This window comes from Petromyzon marinus, chromosome 14 (assembly GCF_048934315.1).
Source record: "Petromyzon marinus isolate PM22_M1 ecotype Great Lakes invasive population chromosome 14, UKy_Petmar_22M1.pri1.0, whole genome shotgun sequence".
Taxonomy (NCBI): Eukaryota; Metazoa; Chordata; class Hyperoartia; order Petromyzontiformes; family Petromyzontidae; genus Petromyzon; species Petromyzon marinus.
Window position 1 is genome coordinate 2,874,522 of NC_133680.1, and position 20,862 is coordinate 2,895,383.

At 45.7% G+C, this 20,862-nt stretch overlaps 3 protein-coding genes across 8 annotated transcripts in view; 2 read left to right on the top strand and 1 right to left on the bottom strand.

Moving 5' to 3' along the window:
• The window catches only part of HEMK1 (HemK methyltransferase 1, mitochondrial release factors N(5)-glutamine), a 47,472-nt gene extending 47,186 nt beyond the window's left edge, over positions 1-286 (bottom strand). Inside the window, exon 1 of one of the 2 annotated variants that reach the window (XM_032954345.2) lies at positions 197-286. The gene's annotated coding sequence lies outside the window, so the exon portion shown is untranslated. Of the gene's footprint in view, positions 1-189 lie in introns of both variants that reach the window. The other variant, XM_032954346.2, reaches the window with a different exon arrangement.
• MSRB3 (methionine sulfoxide reductase B3) lies at positions 191-16,886 on the top strand. Of its 2 annotated transcripts, XM_032954351.2 has the most exons (7): positions 254-392; positions 4,136-4,258; positions 6,023-6,131; positions 10,056-10,133; positions 11,281-11,309; positions 12,075-12,172; positions 15,582-16,886. In XM_032954351.2, the coding sequence occupies exons 2-7, from the start codon at positions 4,150-4,152 to the stop codon at positions 15,735-15,737; spliced, it is 579 nt and encodes a 192-aa protein (XP_032810242.2). In that variant the 5' UTR covers positions 254-392; positions 4,136-4,149; the 3' UTR covers positions 15,738-16,886. The 2 variants fall into 2 exon arrangements, with proteins under 2 accessions (XP_032810241.1, XP_032810242.2); XM_032954350.1 differs by lacking the exon at positions 4,136-4,258 and having other exon boundaries at positions 191-392.
• A 2,601-nt stretch (positions 16,887-19,487) lies between these two features.
• EEA1 (early endosome antigen 1) overlaps positions 19,488-20,862 on the top strand; it is a 50,874-nt gene continuing 49,499 nt past the window's right edge. For 2 of the 4 annotated variants that reach the window (XM_032954340.2, XM_032954342.2), the window contains exon 1: positions 19,665-19,792. In XM_032954340.2, the coding sequence (XP_032810231.1) occupies positions 19,742-19,792 (51 nt within the window). In that variant the 5' untranslated portion in view covers positions 19,665-19,741. The other 2 variants (XM_032954341.2, XM_032954343.2) reach the window with 2 other exon arrangements.

A 20,862-nucleotide genomic window follows, 5' to 3' on the forward strand; every position in this document is an offset into this window, starting at 1 on the left:
CGTGGCCTGTCCCCCCCCTCTACCACGCACGTGGCCTGTCCCCCCCCTCTACCACGCACGTGGCCTGTCCCCCCCCTCTACCACGCACGTGGACTGTCCCCCCACTACCACGCACGTGGCCTGTCCCCCCTCTACCACGCACGTGGCCTGTCCCCCCTTTACCACGCACGTGGCCTGTCCCCCCTTTACCACGCACGTGGTGACGATGCGCGATCAGCAGCTGTTCGTGACATCCGGTCGGCGCGTCACATCCGCCCTCCGCCACCTTCCGCCGACGCCCCACGTGGTGGCCATGTGCGCCGATTGGGAGTCGCAGGCGCTGGGTGCAATCGCTCCCGTCGTGTTGCTGCTCTTCGTGTTGCTGGTGGTCGCGACGCAATACACGTTCACAGGTAACCCCACGTTACCCCCCTCCTCCCTCCCTCCCTCCCCCCGCGCGCTCGCGCCGTCTGCTTCCGCTTAAGAAGCGGGTCCGCCCATCGCTCGCCAAGTGAACGCGGCAACGCTTTGGCCAACGGGATCCAAACACACGCGCGCGTGTGTAATGCAGCATTGCACATTGGCACGGTAGGGGGCACAGCTGGATGGGTGCATGGGCCAGCCATCTCAGTTGGTCGACCCATGTGGCACCTGGGTCTGCCCCGCGACCTCCCGCCGACGGCGGGCGTTCGACACTTCACGTGGCCTCAACGTGCACCTAGCCTGGCACAAGCGCCGCGGTGGCGTCACCGCCACTTGGTTGTTGTTGTGTTGAACGTCTCTCGCACCGTGCGTGGCCACCCGTGCTGATCGGAGTTACGCGGGGGAAGGACGACTGACACATTTACTACAGTGGGCATGCGATGTATAAAGGTTTTGAGTTGGTCACCGGTGGTCATTTCGAACCCGCGACCGTTCTCGCTTGTTGCCGTTCGAGACGGCCCCGCTACATTTGTTTTTTACGTCCACGCGCAATGATTTGGACCAACACCTGCCTGCCCCATGCGTTCGCGTCTTCTCGTCAGCTCTCAAGCCCCGTCTCTTCTGCTCGCTTTTCCAGGGTGCTGTACCACCAAATTCCAGCCTCCCACTTCGTGGCCCTGTGCTTTCCGATCTCAGCCCCTCTCTCTTAAAACGTTTACGTTTACGGTCATCTCCAAACTCAAAACATCGTGTCCACTCGGTGTTCTCCCATCCCCCGCAGATGACAATATCACTTAATAGAGATACTGTATATTCTTTATAACCCGCTGAGAGCTCTTTAAGGCAACGTGACTTTAACGTGAGGCCATAGGTTGCTGCTACAAAGCAGGTACACATTTAATATGAATGCATAATTGCACTGACTTAACATAGCTGTATTACTCAAGTGCAATCGAGTTATGCAATGGGGAACAGGACTAGTCTTAAATGAGCTGCACACACTTCAGTGGAGAGACACTTAGCCCAGATATTATCTCAATTAATCCCTACGCTTTTCAAAGTGCTCCCGAATATCGCTACTCAGGGGCAGCTAACATGCCTTGATTCGCACCTCCAATGAGCACGGTTGGCTGCTACGTACGGTGGGAAAGAAGTTCAACACAGGCAACATTTGTCTGATCGAGTAAATGTTTTGCCGCAAGACATCGGCTTTAAACGCCGATCGGCTGATGGACAAACGCATTATTTCATTTGTGGTGGCAGACGCTTGCCTAATTATTAATTTTTACAATCGGCAACAATGACAGACTGTATTTATTTACGTATAACCAAGTAAGAACCGATTTACCTGGCTCACAAAAGCAAATACTCTAAAGCAGTGGTTCTTCTTGTTAACCCGGGGAGCATCACGCACCCCCTGGGGGGTGCGAGACGCGGCCAGATTTTTGTAAGAAGGTAAATAATCGAAAACACAAATTAAGCATGGGCACGTGAATACAGCGACTTTGTTTCATCAAACCGTCTGTATGTATTAACATTGTACATTTTTCACGAGTGAAAATCAAAGGGATGCAAGGCTGCAGTAAAGGTTTTGTTGAGCTTGTTTTGCACCGTACGTAGCCATCCGTGCTAATCGGAGGTAAAAACGGTATAATAATTGCAAATAAAACGCGTAAACATATCAATGGCTTCATAAGTTGGGTCGTGAACAAAACTTGCTCACTTACCAATGCCGATATTTCTCTGAGAATGCAAAAAAAGACAAAATCGCACATTCATGTGGCAAAATCCCCACCCTTGGCTTTCCAATAATCGGCGCTCATTCTGCTGGCGCTTGACGACCTCATACGTTGCCATTGGCAGAGATGTTTTCACGTGTGCACTGACCATTAAATCATTAATTGTGAGCGGTGTGTTATACAGTTATCATTAGGCACCATTTCAAATTTAAACGAAGGTTTTCTCGTCTCTATGCCCATTAGCCTTCCAGGACCAATGTGTTCCCAGCAGAATTTATTGAAGCAGGCAAATGCTGTGTTTAGTGAACAGTTAAATGCTGCTGGGTAGCCCATATCTATGCATGCAGGAGCACTTTGCAAATTGTGAGAATTTATTATTTAGAGATTGTTTGGACTGAGAGTCTCCACTCAAGTGTGTACAGCTCACGTGAAATGAGCTTTGCCTCATTGCATAACTCGATCTCGTGTTTGAGCTACACTGGTTACGAGGTCACCGTTTGCCATCTACTGGGGAAATTGAAGACTTTCGCCATGTCCAACCAAGTAAAAGTAGGAGCAATTGTTCCACTTGTATGGATACAAAAAAAAATCACCTCTCATTCACTGGTTCCGAAATACATTATCAAAAAAGCCTAACATTAAAATGTTAACATTAAAAGATTTGACCGTGCCAAATATTTTTGGCAATTTAATTTTTTTTACACCATCAAATTTTATGGATGGGTTTATTTCATGAGGAAAAGAAAATGCCTCATGCAAAATAGTTTTTATGAAAATTAATAATGTACAGCCCTTTTAAAATCCTCTATTGTATGACAATATCCCCATGCTTTGTGGGAATGGTTTGACCATAATTCACGACACTCGGTCATTTGCGAGCTGATGAAGGAGAGGGACTGATTCACATAGGAATTCCCACTGAGATTCACCGTGGCTGGGAATTGAACCTGGTTTTCTGGGTTAATCGGGCACCTGCGTTGAATCACTGCCACCATTCCACCCCACACATAAAATGGGCATCGTTAAATATACCGTGCAGCATCGGGGGTGTTTTGGGAAAACAGGAATGCAAAAATACTGAGGCCAACATATAAAACACAACTGAAAAGTCTTCGTGCCAAATACGCTCAGAACTGTGCTTTGAGAACATGAATATTGCCATGGTCATGTGGTTTAAAAAAAAAATCCATGCTCGCTTTCACTAGTCCATGTGATCAAGTTCATCATCACACACTGACACATTCTTAAGAATGACACATTCTTAAGAATGCGTCGGTCAAGTGCACTGTATTCCTGGTAGTAATAATGAAGTCTTGTTTGGAAAAATAACATGACCGTAAAACATTTTAACACTTGTTCGTTTAAATGTAGATGTTGTGTATGTTACTGTTAGGCACACATGGGAGGTCTAATGATGATACGTCAATGGATCTTCGATTCCTAAGCTTTGCACACGTGCATTGAATGAAATGTTTAAAATCAGTACATGTATGGGGGTGGAACGGTGTGATAGTGCTTAGCACACTGCATTATGAACCACGCGACCAGAGTTAAATTTCCGTTCACGGCTGACATCGGTGACGAGCGATATCTGACCCTGTCCTGTGACCCTTTTTACAAACCCACGCTGATTAGGGTGGGAAAACAACCCCCACGGCTTACACAGCATGGGGAGACCTTCATCCAGCAGTGGATTGACAAGGGCTGCCATGTAGCACAATGTAAAAAAAAATTAAGCATTCTAGAATCTAATCGTGGCAATGCAATCCCTGGGCAGGGGGGGGGGGGGGGTGTGAGCGCCAGGGGGTGGTGGGGATGGGGGGGTGTGTGTGAATTATTCCACCCCGAGTCCACGTACACCTCGCACTAGCTGGCTTTGCTGTCACTGCTTCTAGCGGTCCACCACTTGTGGATCAATACGCTCGCCATGAATAAAAACCGAGAGCCCGTGAACGTGGCCGTGGCCAAAGCGGTGATGTGATGCCTTTTTGCAGTTTAAGGTGCGACGATGTCCTGGGCAGCGAGGTTGCTGGGCTGCGCCGCTGTCCGCGCTGCTGGCAGGGCATTTGGTAGTGTTCACGCGAGGAGGCACATTGCCCTGTCGACGACCTTAGTCGGTAAATGCACCGCGCACGTTTGTTGTTTTTTTTCCTTCCTACCCCAGCGGGTAAAACATCCTTGGCAATTGTGAATTGGCCAAATTTGAACGGCAATAAAACTTGAACGAGTTTAGTAACACTGCGTCGGCTTCCGCGGTTGTTCTGTGTTGCTTTCCGGTACGTTTTCTTCGAGTTGTTCCTCGTGTCGTTCTGCACTACGCACGACTTGAGAAAGGACACATGGCCTAATCCAAAATCACACGTGGATCATGATGCATATCATCCCGCTCCACGAGCAATGGAGCGTTTTTGTTTGGCACCCGAGTTCCTTGAAAAAGCTCCCCAGCACGTTGAGCGAACCGCTGGACATTGTGCCCAACGACACGCGGTTGAGCCTCTCCGACGTCAAAGAGACGTCGGAGAGTTATTAACCGGCTTGCCAAGATCGCTGCTGCTTGTTTTTGTTGTCATTTGGCGGACGGCGATGGCTTGAGGATGCTCTTATTCGACAGTCTATTGATCAGAAGTTGATGATGGGGAGTCGTGGCGGAGTGGCTAGTGCACGAGACTATGAACCCGGTGACCTGAGTTCTATTCTCTTCTTCGGCTGATTGTCAGCAACGATTGAAATCTGAACCGGTCCTGGGTACCCCTCCCCTCCACTTCACCCAACCAGCACTGAGCAACCAAAGTAAAGTATGGTCAAACAACCCCCGTAACTGACACGGTGAGCGAAAAGCTTTATCTAGTAGTGGATTGACGCACAGCCTTGTATTTTTTTATTGTTATGGGAAGACAGAGATATTGATTTTGGCAAAACGGCATTTATGTTGACGTTAGGGTATTGAAGCATTGCCCAGGTAGCATCAACTATTGAGTGCCGAGGATTTTAAAATGTTTTTTTTTCTTCGGTAAATGTCAAGGACATATACACACAACCGCACAAAAATGTCAAAAAGTATTGTGGGAAAAAAAAAATCCATTCGCTTATTTGAAAAAATCTGCGGCACCGATTTTAAAATGAACCTTGGGGCCGGAGGGGGTGGGGGGGGGAGGCCTTTATAGGCCAAGAGCAACACGGGTATACCGAGCGTGCTCGTTTGGCTCAAAACTAGAATGCCGTTGTATCTGGACCTTGTTTTATTTTCTTGAAGGAGAGTTCTGGGTGATGCCGTCTGAGAAGAAGGTGCTTCGTTGCCTCTGGGGAAGATGCTGGAGGTCCTGTTTTCCGCTGTGCAAGCGCCCCCCTTTGGGGCCGTGCTATATTTTCATTTAGTGACTTGCTTAGCTTTCCTATAATTTGCACTCCGATCTGTTTTCGTATTGTTTAGTGTTGCAACTTCCTGACTCGCCCCAACTGGACATCTGTGAAAAAGAGCTTCGTAGCTCATCGGATTATTCCATTCTGAATAAAGATTTAATTCTCATGATTGCTCAGGAGGCGTCGGGTTGATCTTCCACCGCCGTGCCGTTAACATCACACAAAACTAACGAATCGAGTCAAGGCACGGTTGATGCTGTGTCTTCGCTGTGTTTCCGGCCAATGTCGCACGCAGCGAACCCGTCAATATCCCCACGTCCTGCTTAGCCCCGAGCCAGATACAGATGTATTTTGATGCCAGCATGTAACAGTTATGTTCTGGCTCGGCTCTCTGAATAGGCCAGTGCCAAAACAACCTGTGCCGTTGAGGGCCCCCTCGCCGCGTGAGCTCTGTCTCAGGTGTGCCGCTGGAAAAACGGTGGGGGGCATGAGAGGTTGCCTGCCCTGCGCTGTGCCCACAGCTTCGTGCAAGGACACGAGGACATGTCGCGTCAACTTTGCGGAGGAGGAGCTCCGCAAGAAGTTGAGCCCCCTCGAGTTCCACGTGACCCAGGAGAAGGGCACCGAGCCGTGAGTGCCTCGCTCCGTCGTCGCCTTTCGTGCCGTGGTCGAGTCCAGTCGGAAACGGAATCTTTATTTATCCTGGAGGGATTAAGCAGCCCGCCCCGTTAGATACGACACAGTGTACCATGTATGCCACCGTTGGGTGGAATATTGTCTACGGTGACATGGGCGTTCGCCGCCTGATGCACCGGTTGCACGTTTTGGATCCAGCGATCCCCCTGGATATTACTGCGGGCTGTAATGACCTTTATAGTATGAAAAATAAGAATAGGGTTTACCCTTTCTGGCAATTAAACAGGAGGTGTTAAGGTGTTCAAACACCAAATAGAAACCTTTTGCAAGGAATCAAGTTACGGCATTAACCACACTCAGTGCTTGTGGTGAACCTGTAAACAAAACATGCTCTGGTGTTGTACGCATCGTCTTTGAAACTGATTTGCCTACACCAGAGACAGCCTTCTTTATGGCCTAGTCTCACCACCAGTGTCAGACCAGAGAACAACGCCAAAAGGTTGACAGTACAAAGACAGCGCCACACGTATCAGACCGTTTATAGCTCGGGGTGAGCAGCTGTATCATGGGGCCTTTTTGCCAGATTCAAGGTATGAAAAATAAGAATAGGTTTCACCCTAATAATAACCTTAATAATAATAGGTGCCGTCCGCGTCACAGTGGACCTCAAAGATCCCCTGACACAGTCGTGGCCAACCTGTAAGAGGCCAAGAGCCAAAAAGTAGCCATGAGTTCTGCAAAGAGCCAAGTGTGTATATACAGGGTGCTTCAAAAATGTTAACACTTCTGAGAATTTGCAACAATACCACAATAAATGTGCTGCTGCCTCCGGGCTCTGGAGACCATCTGGAGAAGATTCCAGGCACGTATTGACAATGATGGCGAACAGGTGAAGACTCTTTGACTTTTTGAAGCTATTAACATTACATTTGTTATCATGTTACAGTGCATTATCCGTTCTTTTTCCATTAAAAACGATAGTCCCATACACAGTGAGGGAAAAAAAGTATTTGATCCCCTGCTGATTTTGTACGTTTGCCCACTGACAAAGATATGATCAGTCTATAATTTTAATGGTAGGTTTATTTGAACAGTGAGAGACAGAATAACAATTTAAAAAATCCAGAAAAACGCATGTCAAAAATGTTATTAATTGATTTTCATTTTAATGAGGGAAATAAGTATTTGACCGCTCTGCAAAACATGAGTTAGTACTTGGTGGCAAACCCTTGTTGGCAATCACAGAGGTCAGACGTTTCTTGTAGTTGGCCACCAGGTTTGCACACATCTCAGGAGGGATTTTGTCCCACTCCTCTTTGCAGATCTTCTCCAAGTCATTAAGGTTTCAAGGCTGACGTTTGGCAACTCGAACCTTCAGCTCCCTCCACAGATTTTCTATGGGATTAAGGTCTGGAGATTGGCTAGGCCACTCCAGGACCTTAATGTGCTTCTTCTGAGCCACTCCTTTGTTGCCTTGGCCGTGTGTTTTGGGTCATTGTCATGCTGGAATACCCATCCACGACCCATTTTCAATGCCCTGGCTGAGGGAAGGAGGTTCTCACCCAAGATTTGTCGGTACATGGCCCCGTCCATCGTCCCTTTGATGCCGTGAAGTTATCCTGTCCCCTTAGCAGAAAAACACCCCCAAAGCATAATGTTTCCACCTCCATGTTTGACGGTGGGGATGGTGTTCTTGGGGTCATAGGTAGCATTCCTCCTCCTCCAAACACGGCGAGTTGAGTTGATGCCAAAGAGCTTCATTTTGGTCTCATCTGACCACAACACTTTCACCCAGTTGTCCTCTGAATCATTCAGCTGTTCATTGGCAAACTTCAGACGGGCATGTATATGTGCTTTCTTGAGCAGGGGGACCTTGCGGGCGCTGCAGGATTTCAGTCATTCACGGCGTAGTGTGTTACCAATTGTTTTCCTGGTGACTATGGTCCCAGCTGCCTTGAGATCATTGACAAGATCCTCCCGTGTAGTTCTGGGCTGATTCCTTACCGTTCTCATGATCATTGCAACTCCACGAGGTTAGATCTTGCATGGAGACCCAGGCTGAGGGAGATTGACAGTTCTTTTGTGTTTCTTCCATTTGCGAATGATCACACCAACTGTTGTCACCTTCTCACCAAGCTGCTTGGCAATGGTCTTGTAGCCCATTCCAGCCTCGTGTAGGTCTACAGTTTTGTCCCTGACATCCTCGGAGAGCTCTTTGGTCTTGGCCATGGCGGCGAGTTTGGAATCTGACTGATTGATTGCTTCTGTGGACAGGTGTCTTTTATACAGGTAACAAGCTGAGATTAGGAGCACTCCCTTTAAGAGTGTGCTCCTAATCTCAGCTCGTTACCTGTATAAAAGACACCTGGGAACCAGAAATCTTTCTAATTGAGAGGGGGTCAAATACTTATTTCCCGCATTAAAATGAAAATCAATTTATAACATTTTTGACATGCGTTTTTCTGGATGTTGTTGTTATTCTGTTTCTCACTGTTCAAATAAACCTATCATTAAAATTATAGACTGATAATTTCTTTGTCAGTGGGCAAACGTACAAAATCAGCAGGGGATCAAACACTTTTTTCCCTCACTGTAAGTGTTTAAACATTCTTGAAGCACCCTCTCTCTATTGACAGTATTCGGCACAGCACGGGGATACGTTCATTGTTCTTTGCCACTGTGACAGCGCATTCTACGTCATGCCCCCTTCGATGGAGCCGCGTGCGGTGGATTGAAGAGCCACACGCGGCTCGGGAGACACCAGTTGGCCCTGACGCCGTTCGCAGTGGTGGACCGAATTGACCAAAAATCTAAAAATAAAAACTTGCCCGCAAATTAGTCAATCTGGATTATACATCGTAGGCATTGCACCCCCCCCCACCCACCCACTCACCCAGACGAATGCATCGTCACCCTTGCAAATGAGTCTCACCCTCGTCTCTTGAGTTCTCACCTGGTTTTACAAAAAACTAAAATGTGAACCCCTAAAAAAATGTTTTCGTGCACCATCTTGCAAGTAAAGACTCCCAACGGTGCTTCGTGAAAGAAATTGAACGTGAAGCGGTGTCACCGGACCACCTCCCATCACGACCTTGCCGAACTACAAATGCCCCGCTGATCTCCGGTTTAGGAAGCCCTTCTCTATACGGGGACTCCTCTACTCACGAACGAGTTAGGTTATAACGAATTGGCATGTTTTGTTTACGTGACAATCCTTACTAATTGGCGGTGGCGGGTTTAACGACACATTTGTATTTACGTGATCTAACCCAAAAAAACCTCATTCCGGAGGCATGTTCGTAAATCTAATGTTCGTAAGTAGAGGAGTTCTGGTACTACCGACGCCGTGGCATACTGTAGGACGGTGCTTTCATTCAGCGGGGGTTTGCTTACTCTGGCTCGCATGTGACACCTGTGCTGTCACCCTATCCAGTTCTAATTTTGTTAATTAAGTTACTGACGTAAAAAATTCGTCAACAAAGTGTGATTTTATTTTAGTCAACGTTGATTGAGTGGGACAAAAGTCCTCGAGCGTGACGATTGCTGCAGTGCTAACGTCAACTAAGCATGAATAATTTCAATAAAATTTACTATTCGGAATGCAGATAATGTATTACCGAAGGAAGATCAAACATGGTATTTAGCTATATTTCTACCCTAAAAGATTCACGGAGTTGACGGACTGGCCGACCTGATAATATTTGGGGGAAGGAAAAATGGGCGCCCCTCGCACCAACATTTAGTAACCTAAGCGTTCACTACACGTTTGACTGCTTCTGTCGCTAAGGCAATGACTAAATGGGATCCACGGGCGAAGACTGGACTCTAATCACGCAGTTTGTCGTCTACCGGAGCCGTAAAAGAGTGCGACTAAGAAATGCTGACTGAATTCTACACCGTTCCCCGTTCCCTCCCCAGTGCCTTCACAGGGAAGTTCGCGGAGCACAAGGGTAAAGGGACGTACGGCTGCGTCGTCTGCCAAGCGCCACTCTTCGCGTACGTCGTCGAGCGTTCACGCGAGACAGCCGAGGATATTTTTAGCGAGGGCCCCCCCCCCCACCAACCCACCCACCCCACCTTACCCCAGCCACCCCCCATGGTGCAGTTGACAAATCACAACTTTTCAAAAGTGATTTTTACTGTAGCATAGCGGGGCCGCGTGTGTTGGCGCTTATCAGCCGCAGAGCGTTTTGACGAATTTGGCGGTTGTAATGGCTGGTAATGCAGTTGCTTTTCTTTCGATACCAGCCTTTCAGTCCAATTTAAACGCCAGATTGTTTAGCATTCTTTTTGAGCAGACGCATTTCGATTTATGATTGGCTTACGCCTCCACCTGCTTTCAACCGGCTTCCTTGAATTTTTTGATCGCAGAGATCTGCCAGACATTCAAGGTTACGTTTTGTACAGTTTAACAATATATTGCCCTTATTTTCAAATTGATTCCTGTGTTGTGCCGCGTGCGAATGTGGTAATTCCCTTCATCAGCGGGGGGGGGGGGGGCGTGAAAATCTTAAACGTGAGAAAAAATTCCATGTGCCCTGACGAATGTTTGAAAATGTGGTATTCAAACAGTGCCGTTATGCTGAACGCTTTTGTGCTTTTTTTTATTTTCCAGTAAAAATTATTACACGGACGCCGTTGTGCTTTCTATATTTTAATGCTTGGAGGTGAGGTTTAAAAATGAACTGCACGCGAGGTCGCCGCGACATCGCTGGTGCACCTCAAAATGTTTTATTTGTCCCGCAGATGTATAATTATATTACGTACGTACGATGCTGCTTTTTTTATTTACGTTGTAAAGATTCTGCCTTGGGAAACGTACGCAACAAATGACAGGCTCGCGAAAAATAAAAATTGCAATTTTGAATGCCACTGAGAGAACGTTTCAGCTGGCTCAAGTTTATGATTAAGATGGGAGGGGGGTTAACATGGTTAAATGTGTAAATAATTGAATTAAATACAATTATGTTTTTTTCCCAGTGTGGCAAAAATCATTTGTATGAAAGGATGAGCTCTTTCCTCTCAGCAACTGTACAAGCACCATGCTGTGATTTTTTTATTCACCTGCTAACCGCTTTATATTTATGTTATATGAAGCAAAACATATATTTTCATGTTTGTCATATTTTGTTTCCCATTTTAGATCACAAGCAAAGTATGATTCTGGCTCCGGTATGTTGTCTTCAGTTGAGCAACATGAGATGGGTGTATTTTTTGTTATTTAAAATGTGAGAAATTAAATGTAATGTTAGCACAAATACTGAAAAATTATTTTTTAAAATGCATTACATGTAAGTGGCAGGGTGGGCAGCAGATAAATCTGATTGTATAATTGTGAAATTTCTCTCAACTGAAATTTTAATTGGCTCCATATTGTGCTTTTAATTTGACTTTTTAAAAATGATCTAATGGTAACCCCTGGTTTGTGAAAGTGATTTAGTTAGTCGTTAAAGGGAACAAAACTCGTTAAAGGTAACAAAATTCAACACATTCGCCTTAAAAGTAATAAAAAAATATAGGCGGCATTTCGAGAAAAGGCGCTTCTTCACAAAACATAAATAATTTGTGCGGAAAATTATTTTGCATCTTCGATTAGCACAGTTGGCTACGTACGGTGCGAAAGAAGTTCAACATATACATACTTGTGCTCTGAAGAAGGGTCATTGTCTGATGTCACCTACGGTATTATATTTTGTTATTTTAAGGTACTTTATTGACTGATGTGGTGAGTTATTTATTGCTCGTTGTGTTTTTGCACAACTGCCAATGAAGCATTACCAAATTATTAAAGAATCTGTGACAGTTTAACACGTAGTAGGCTTTCGCAAACAATATCCATAATAGAGGTTTTTTGGGTTCGATCGCGTAAATATAAATGTGTCGTTAAAAAACGTGTCGTTAGTCTGTGACATGAGTGCAGTGTATTTTGTTCTGCAGGATGGCCCTCGTTCTACAATATCATAAGGGCAAATGCGGTCTCGCACTCCAAAGACCGTTCCCATGGAATGCACCGAACTGAAGTGACATGCGGCCAGGTGAGAACACCTTTCTCCCTGTGTGTAGTTTGTTGTCCTTCCCTGCGTACCTCCGACTGGCACGGCTCGCTATGTGCAGTGCGACAAAAGTTCAACATACATACACTGCACTATTCACTACACTACTATACACTACACTATGATACACTACATTACTATACACCACCACTATACTAAATTGAAAACTCATTTCTTTAGATCTGCTTTTTGTGTTTGAATATGGGACCTTTCTTACCAGCATAAAAAAATATAACAATAGGTTTGACCCTTTCTGGCAATAAAACAGTTGTGTTCAGATGTTAAAACACCAAACAGAATCCTTTTTCAATTAATCCTATCCGCATTAACCACACGTACTTGTGGTGAACATGCAAACAAAAAACATGTCATGATTATAATATATATGCATTGTCTTTGAAACTGATTGGTCCACACCAGCTGTCTCTGGTGTGGACCAATCATTTTCTGGTGTGGACCAATCAGTTGTGTGGTGAATGCAGACAGGATTCCTTTAAAAAGGATTCCGTTTGGTGTTTTAACATCTAAACACAACTGTTTTATTGCCAGAAAGGGTAAAATCTGTTGTTATATTTTTGTGTGTTTCGTTTGTTGTCCTTCCCCCGCACCTCCGACTAGCAAGGTTTGGCTACGTTCTGTGCGAAATAAGTTCAACATACAACACCTCGGGCTTCCTCGAGGCTGGCCCACTTAAGGCTATATAACCCTAGGCTTGTAGGTAATTATTTTTGCTCAACCCACTCATTGTTTGCTGACTCAGACTTTATTTTAGCTGGTGAGGCCCCATTGAGCTCAGCAGTTCTCTAGCAAGGACACAGCCACAGCCCATGACCAACGCTGGCAGTGGGCGGCTGCTGCAGGATTAGCAGGCGGGCAACGTGCAAACTAACAAGAGCCGAAAACAAAAAAAAATATTCACGCGAAAGTCAACATGCTTCCGTGGTTTAATGATTAGCTCAAGATTGAAAAAAAACTTCAAACAACTAAAGTCTCAATGGACCTTTCCTCAAATGTCAAGCTACAAAGCCCGGCACTATTGAAAAGACTGCCACTCACGTATCGGTCTTCGCAGCCACAAGTCATGATACTGTCAGCAGCATGATATGCGGTCCCAAAGGACAGTGCCTACAATGGTTAGCGCTCTCGAGTTGCAATATAGAGATCGTTGGATTCATCCCCCTGCACGACAGTTAAAAGAATGTCCGAGTTTCTTAAATCACTCGGCACCTCTGTTGACCCATCTATATACAGTGAGGGAAAAAAGTATTTGATCCCCTGCTGATTTTGTACGTTTGCCCACTGACAAAGAAATGATCAGTCTATAATTGTAATGGTAGGTTTATTTGAACAGTGAGAGACAGAATAACAACAACAAAATCCTGAAAAACGCATGTCAAAATTTTTTTACATTGATTTTCATTTTAATGAGGGAAATAGTATTTGACCCCCTCTCAATCAGAAAGATTTCTGGCTCTCAGGTGTCTTTTATACAGGTAACAAGCTGAGATTAGGAGCACACTCTTAAAGGGAGTGCTCCTAATCTCAGCTTGTTACCTGTATAAAAGACACCTGTCCACAGAAGCAATCAATCAATCAGATTCCAAACTCTCCACCATGGCCAAGACCAAAGAGCTCTCCAAGGGTGTCAGGGACAAGATTGTAGACCTACACAAGGCTGGAATGGGCTACAAGACCATTGCCAAGCAGCTTGGTGAGAAGGTGACAACAGTTGGTGCAATTATTCGCAAATGGAAGAAACACAAAATAACTGTCAATCTCCCTTCGCCTGGGTCTCCATGCAAGATCTCACCTCGTGGAGTTGCAATGATCACGAGAACGGTGAGGAATCAGCCCAGAACTACACGGGAGGATCTTGTCAATGATCTCAAGGCAGCTGGGACCATAGTCACCAAGAAAACAATTGGTAACACACTACGCCATGAAGGACTGAAATCCTGCAGCGTCCGCAAGGTCCCCCTGCTCAAGAAAGCACATATGCATGCCCGTCTGAAGTTTGCCCATTAACATCTGAATGATTCAGAGGACAACTGGGTAAAAGTGTTTGGAGGAGGAGGAATGCTGCCTATGACCCCAAGAACACCATCCCCACCGTCAAACATGGAGGTGGAAACATTATGCTTTGGGGGTGTTTTTCTGCTAAGGGGACAGGACAACTTCACGGCATCAAAAGGACGATGGACGGGGCCATGTACCGTCAAATCTTGGGTGAGAACCTCCTTCGCTCAGCCAGGGCATTGAAAATGGGTCGTGGATGGGTATTCCAACATGACAATGACCCAAAACACATGGCCATGGCAACAAAGGAGTGGCTCAAGAAGAAGCACATTAAGGTCCTGGAGTGGCCTAGCCAGTCTCCAGACCTTAATCCCATAGAAAATTTGTGGAGGGAGCCGAAGGTTCGAGTTTCCAAATGTCAGCCTCGAACCTTAATGATTTGGAGAAGATCTACAAAGAGGAGTGGGAAAAAATCCCTCCTGAGATGTGTGCAAACCTCGTGGCCAACTACAAGAAACGTCTGACCTCTGTGATTCCAACAAGGGTTTTGCCACCAAGTACTAAGTCATGTTTTGCAGAGGGGTCAAATACTTATTTCCCTTATTAAAATGCCAATCAATTTATACCATTTTTGACATGCGTTTTTATGGATTTTTGTTGTTATTCTCTCTCACTGTTCAAATAAACGTACCATTAAAATTATTGACTGATTATTTCTTTGTCAGTGGGCAAACGTCCAAAATCAGCAGGGGATCAAATACTTTTTTCCCTCACTGTAACTTGATCGGCAGTTCACGTTTGGTGGGTGAAAAGTGTGGGTACTCCAAACTCTTTGCAGATGCCAGGCGAGCAGGGAAGAGTAGGTAGAAAATACCCCTCAGCAGATCTCTAGAGCTCCCACTATTGGAGGCCCTTTCGCCAGCAGTGACGTGAGCAAGCAATTTCAGGGTAGCACCTTTACTTTTGCCATTGAATTTAGCAGAAAACCTTGCAAAACACTTTGTTTTCGACAAAACACTTTGTTTTGTAATGGTGTAAGTATGGAGAGAACAGTAGGAGACAAGTTTCAAAAATAATAAGAATAACCTTTTCAGGTTTTTACAATTAAAATCAAAACCTTCGGGCAACTAATTCTCAAATGTCCCATGTTGTCAGTTGCCATGGTTTAGTAGATTTTAAGCGAGACGATAATTGCTCAACGCCCATTCTGATAGCAACACAAGCGATTCACGAATATAATGTTTAAGGTATGTATGTACGTATGTTGAACTTCTTTCGCACCGTACGTAACCAACCGTGTTAATTGGGAGGCACAGGGCAGCGATTGACTCCACCACCACTGCGTTCTCCCTCCCGCTACCCACTCCCCCGACAGTGTGGAGCACACCTGGGCCACGTGTTTGACGACGGGCCACCCCCCACAGGGAAACGCTTCTGCATTAACTCCGCCTCGCTGAACTTCAACCCCAGCGCAGAGGAAGAGGGTGGCGCTGAGGCTGTGGAAGAGGCGCCCGTAAAACCGGAGCTGTGAGGCATCGGCGGCATTGTGTAAAGTGTGCACAACGCGGAACCCTTTTATATTAGCATTTTATCCGTGGAAATGTCGTAAATTAAGATGCAACTACAACAATAATGTTGGCTTTTATCTTTAAAAGTGGCATAGCATGCTTGGCATAGGCTTTGGTGCAGGGAATTAAATGACGTTGCTGCCTCCCTGTCCAATTTCTCATCTCTTTGGAACCTGCTGTCGAGGCCTCTCTGGCCCTTCGGCCACCGGTTGCAGTTGCACCGACTGCACACTCAATAGCTAAATAAACCCATGTTGATAAATCACTAGAGCGTATGCAATGGTGGCGATGCCAGGCTTTAGATTTAAAGAATATATTTTTAGGATCAATGAAACTTGAAGCTCATTTTTCACAGCTCGAGACACACAGCTAACATACACGTCTAAAGAAAAAGGGGTGCTTGTTTATTTGGGTTTATATTTACACCTTATGGATGTCGCTTGTAGCAACCAAAATGAATTGCCCTTAAGTAATATGCATGACAACCCTCCCCTGCAGGGACAGAGTTGCCTGCGTGAGGTGGTTAAAAAAAATAGGTGACCGATCTACAAGTGTGGGATATTATACAAGTTGGATTTTGGACCACATCCCAACAGACAAATCTGGCTGCCGCCTGTTGATACCAGTTGTAATTGCTGGCGAAATGTCGTACTCAAGATTGTAAATGTTGTGGATTTGCTCTCCAACACACCGGTGTGCTGTACTAGTAACGATTTGACACGTTCTGTTTATGTATGTGACAAACCGTACTAATTGGCTGTGTCGGGTGGTGGCGGGTTTAATGACACATTCATATTTACGCGATCTAACCCAAAAAACCTGTATTATAGATTATATTGGTCAAGAAAGCCTCGTGTTAAAATATGCTGTCACAGATTTTGAACTATCCATTCCTTTGTCTGATGGTTATTTGTTTAATGTCTAGATTTTTTTGCACAAAAATTGTAGGCCTATTATATAATGTTGTTGCGTCTTGGTATAGTTACCTGCCCATTAGCTTGTACTTGTCCCTATAAAGAGGCACACGGTTATTATTGGTAAGTTTTATTATGAATCATGTACCTTTGTGATGGTGTATGCAATAATGCTCAAAATAAAGATCATTCAATGGATGTGTAGGTGTGCAGTGTATTACATTTAGATTCTTGGTTCTTTGGGTAAAGTCACGTTGAAGGGAAACAATAAAATAAAATAAAAATTGTATTGTTACCGAAAGAACCAAGAATATGAATCCCTGCAGTCACGAAAGCTTTAAATAAAAATTTAGTGTATTACATTGTTATTATTAACTAGTATCACGTCATCATCAAAGGCTAGTATTACTGTTGTTTCAATAGGTACATCAAAACAGTTCTAATACATTTTGATTTAAAGCTTTCGTGACTGCAGTAATTCATATTCTTAGTTTTTTCGGTAAAGTCACGTTGAAGAGAAACAACAAAATAACAAAATATATATAAAACAATACAAAATTCTCACGACGTTTCGACCATAACTCAAACGGTCATCATCAGGTGTGTCGGTTTGATGATGACCGTTTGAGTTATGGTCGAAACGTCGTGAGAATTTTTTATTGTTTTATATATATTTTGTTATTTTGTTGTTTCTCTTCAACGTGACTTTACCGAAAAAACTAAGAATAGTTCTAATACATGTTTGTGATAATATACTTTCTTTGCAGTATTCACTGGGTAGGCATTGCCAGGATTTAATTTCCCACTTTTTTCAGTGCCACTGATGGACTGCAGGAGGTGGACATTCGTCTCTGTAACTGGACATCTGTGGAAACGAGCTCTGTAGCTCATTGGATTCCTCCAGTATAAATAAATATTCTGTAACCACAACCAAAGTGAGTAGTTATACTGGATGTTGTGTGCCGAGTGAGGCAACAGTCATTCCCAAGTTATTGACTTGGACAAGATTAGGGCTTTTTTCTCCCCCAATCTTTAATGAACGTTGTCAAAGTGTTTTGTTTGCCTCATCTGATATGTTTTGCTTTGTTAAGCTGTTGTTAACGTATTGTTTTCCAGTGTCCTTGGTTATTCAATACCGTTCCACTGCCATCTTTGGCTTTTTAATGGTGCCTGCAACTTGAGCTCTTCAGTTATTTTTTTTCTCCTGCTGTAATTGCTTCTCTTTTTGTTGTGGTCCTGCTTGGTTTTGGGCTTTAATGGCCCGTGTTTGGTGATGGCAGTTATTTTGTGTTTTAGTTTGTTTTTATTGTTCTTTTCTTCGTGTTTATGTTGTTATTTTATGTTTACTTATGTCCCCACGATGATAGAAACGCCTAAAAGGGAACAACATACTCTTTGGTTCTTTCGGTAAAGTCACGTAGGTAAAAATTAAATTATATGAAACAAAAATGAAAACAACTAAATTAAATCACGACGTCGTGATTTAATTGAGTTTTCATTTTTGTTTCGGAGGCAACACAAGCTTCCTTCATCAGGTGTAAAAAAACGCAGCAAAATTACAGTAATTTTGCTGCTTTTATTTTGTTTTTAATTTATTATTAAAAAATTTACCTACGTGACTTTACCGAAAGAACCAAATGGATCCTTGCAGTCACGAAAATTTCAAATCTAGAAGGGAACAACACTCAAGGCTGATTTTAACGATTCATTCGTTAATCACAAATGCAAGTGTATGGGCAAAATCAACCGGGCGCTGGAAATTAAACACAATTCATCACGAGCCTTGGTGTTCGCGGGGAAGCTTCCGTTTTAAACCATTTGTATCACTTTCTGTAAACGATGAGGGAATCCTCAGGACTGAAAAGCTCATGCAAATTTGAAGCAAAAGTGATTCATCCACACGATGATATTTCTCGACAGCAGCTGTAGGATCACTCCTACCGTCATGTCCCATGCTCACACATGCCTGTTGCTGTCTGGATAATCACATTGAGTATTATGACTCTACTTGTTTGGGATGGTTGCATAAAAACAACTTAAGGTGAACACATCTCCTTATATTCCTGCATACATCCGTGGAACAATAAGAGATTACACTTAATTTGTTGTGCAACAATAGGCCACTTTTGGTGTTTTAATTTAAAAAAAAATCTCAATGACCTCGCCTCCGCCCAAAGATCCCCCGGGTAGCCTTAACAGACTGTAGGGGCAAGTGCAACAGCAGGCGAGCACCTTTGAAGGCCGGCACGGTTACACGTTGGGGTGGGTGGCCCAGCACCACGCCCGGCCGCCTTTGTCTCTCCAGTGGCGATGATTTTTACACAACGCACCGGGTACTCATTTGAGGCTGAGTCGACATAGGGGAGGCTCAGGGACCGGCTTAGATAATCGTCACTGGTGTTGGTGGCCGTGAACGGGAATCGAACTCTGGTGGTCGGGTTCGTAATCGCAACACGCTAACCGCTGCACCACCGCTCCCCCCCCCATCTAAATCACGTGATCACTTCCGGCATATCCAAATTTGAACATATCACGTGATGCACCCCCCCCCCCTACTTCTCCCCCCCACTCAACCCCCTCCCCACGTGAGAAACCGTCGCGCGCACGTGACTCCGGGGGGCGCAGGGCGATCGGCAGCTCCCCCCCCCCACCCCTACAGCTCCTCCCCCTCCACAAACCCGCCCTCTGGAGGCCCCTCCCCTCCTGCGCCGATGTTTATCCGTAGTGTGAAATATAACAGGCGGACGCTCGGGCCTCGCGCGCAACACCGTAGTTAGGGTAGGCGGCGCTCATTGTATTTACCAGCGCGGATAAGCATAGGCGGGTCTATGTGCAGTAGCGTCCACACTGTGTGTGTGTACACACAGAGACAGGGAAAGCACTGTACGTAGGACGGGGCAGTTCGAGGCGGTACGAGGCGGCTTTTTATTCATCAAAACTATGTTTCGAAGGCTCTTACAAAAGGCTCCGGTGGGTAAAATGTTTTAATCGTGGGCGGTGACGATTTGGTGGTCGTTGTCACTGAGACTCCGGATCACTGTTAGGATTGACTAATGCGAGGCCTTAACAGTGGAAGAGGAGGCGGTGGCGGCGGCGGCGAGCAGGTGCATTGTGTGTTAATGAGCCGCGCTAATTGACGAGCAATTAACGGCTCACCCGAGGTGAACGTGCTCTGTAGACGTGAGATCGCCTCTGCGCGCGTGTGTGTGTAACGTGTGTGTGTGTAACGTGTAAGGAGCGGTGGCGGAATGGTTAGCGCGCCGTGCGACGAACGCGATACGACCCGGGTTCGAGTCTCGGTCGCGGTCTGGGTGGCACGTGGTCGTTCTGAAGCCTGTGCCGAGCCGACCCCCGCTAGGTCGGCTCGGCCTTAAACGGTTGACCTAGACATCCTTGAGTAGCAAGCTCCGCGTGCGTGAGTTTTGTCAAGTTGCTGGGGAGACGAAGGTGGCCGGGCGCGGTTCTATCCATGCCACTGCTGCCATTAACGTGCTCGTTAATGGCATTTGCCGAATGCAGCCTGTGTCTCTACACGGGGTTTGTGTGTGTGTGTGCGTGACAGTGGCTTGTAATAATAACAACACACACGAATCAAAGGCGATGTTTGATGGAGAACCCTGGGGCAGAGCTCATATTACAACGAATGAGAGCCTGAACCAGGTGAGCCTCCTATGAGAGCCTGAACCAGGTGAGCCTCCTATGATAGCCTGAACCAGGTGAGCCTCCTATGAGAGCCTGAATTAGGTGAGCCTCCTATGAGAGCCTGAACCAAGTGAGCCTCCTATGAGAGCCTGAACCAGGTGAGCCTCCTATGAGAGCCTGAACCAGGTAAGCCTCCTATGAGAGCCTGAACCAGGTGAGCCTCCTATGAGAGCCTGAATTAGGTGAGCCTCCTATGAGAGCCTGAACCAGGTGAGCCTCCTATGAGAGCCTGAACCAGGTGAGCCTCCTATGATAGCGTGAACCAGGTGAGCCTCCTATGAGAGCCTGAACCAGGTGAGCCTCCTATGAGAGCCTGAACCAGGTGAGCTTCGTATGAGAGCCTGAACCAGGTGAGCTTCGTATGATAGTTTTGAACCAGGTGAGCTTCGTATGAGAGCCTGAACCAGGTGAGCCTCCTATGAGAGCCTGAACCAGGTGAGCCTCCTATGAGAGCCTGAACCAGGTGAGCCTC

Coding starts and splice junctions, on each gene's coding strand:
- MSRB3 (XM_032954350.1), top strand. CDS start 206: ATGCGCGATCAGCAGCTGTTCGTGACATCCGGTCGGCGCGTCACATCC. Junction 393..6,022: donor GACGCAATACACGTTCACAG/GTAACCCCACGT, acceptor CTGTGCCCACAG/CTTCGTGCAAGGACACGAGG. Junction 10,134..11,280: donor TGCCAAGCGCCACTCTTCGC/GTACGTCGTCGA, acceptor TTCCCATTTTAG/ATCACAAGCAAAGTATGATT.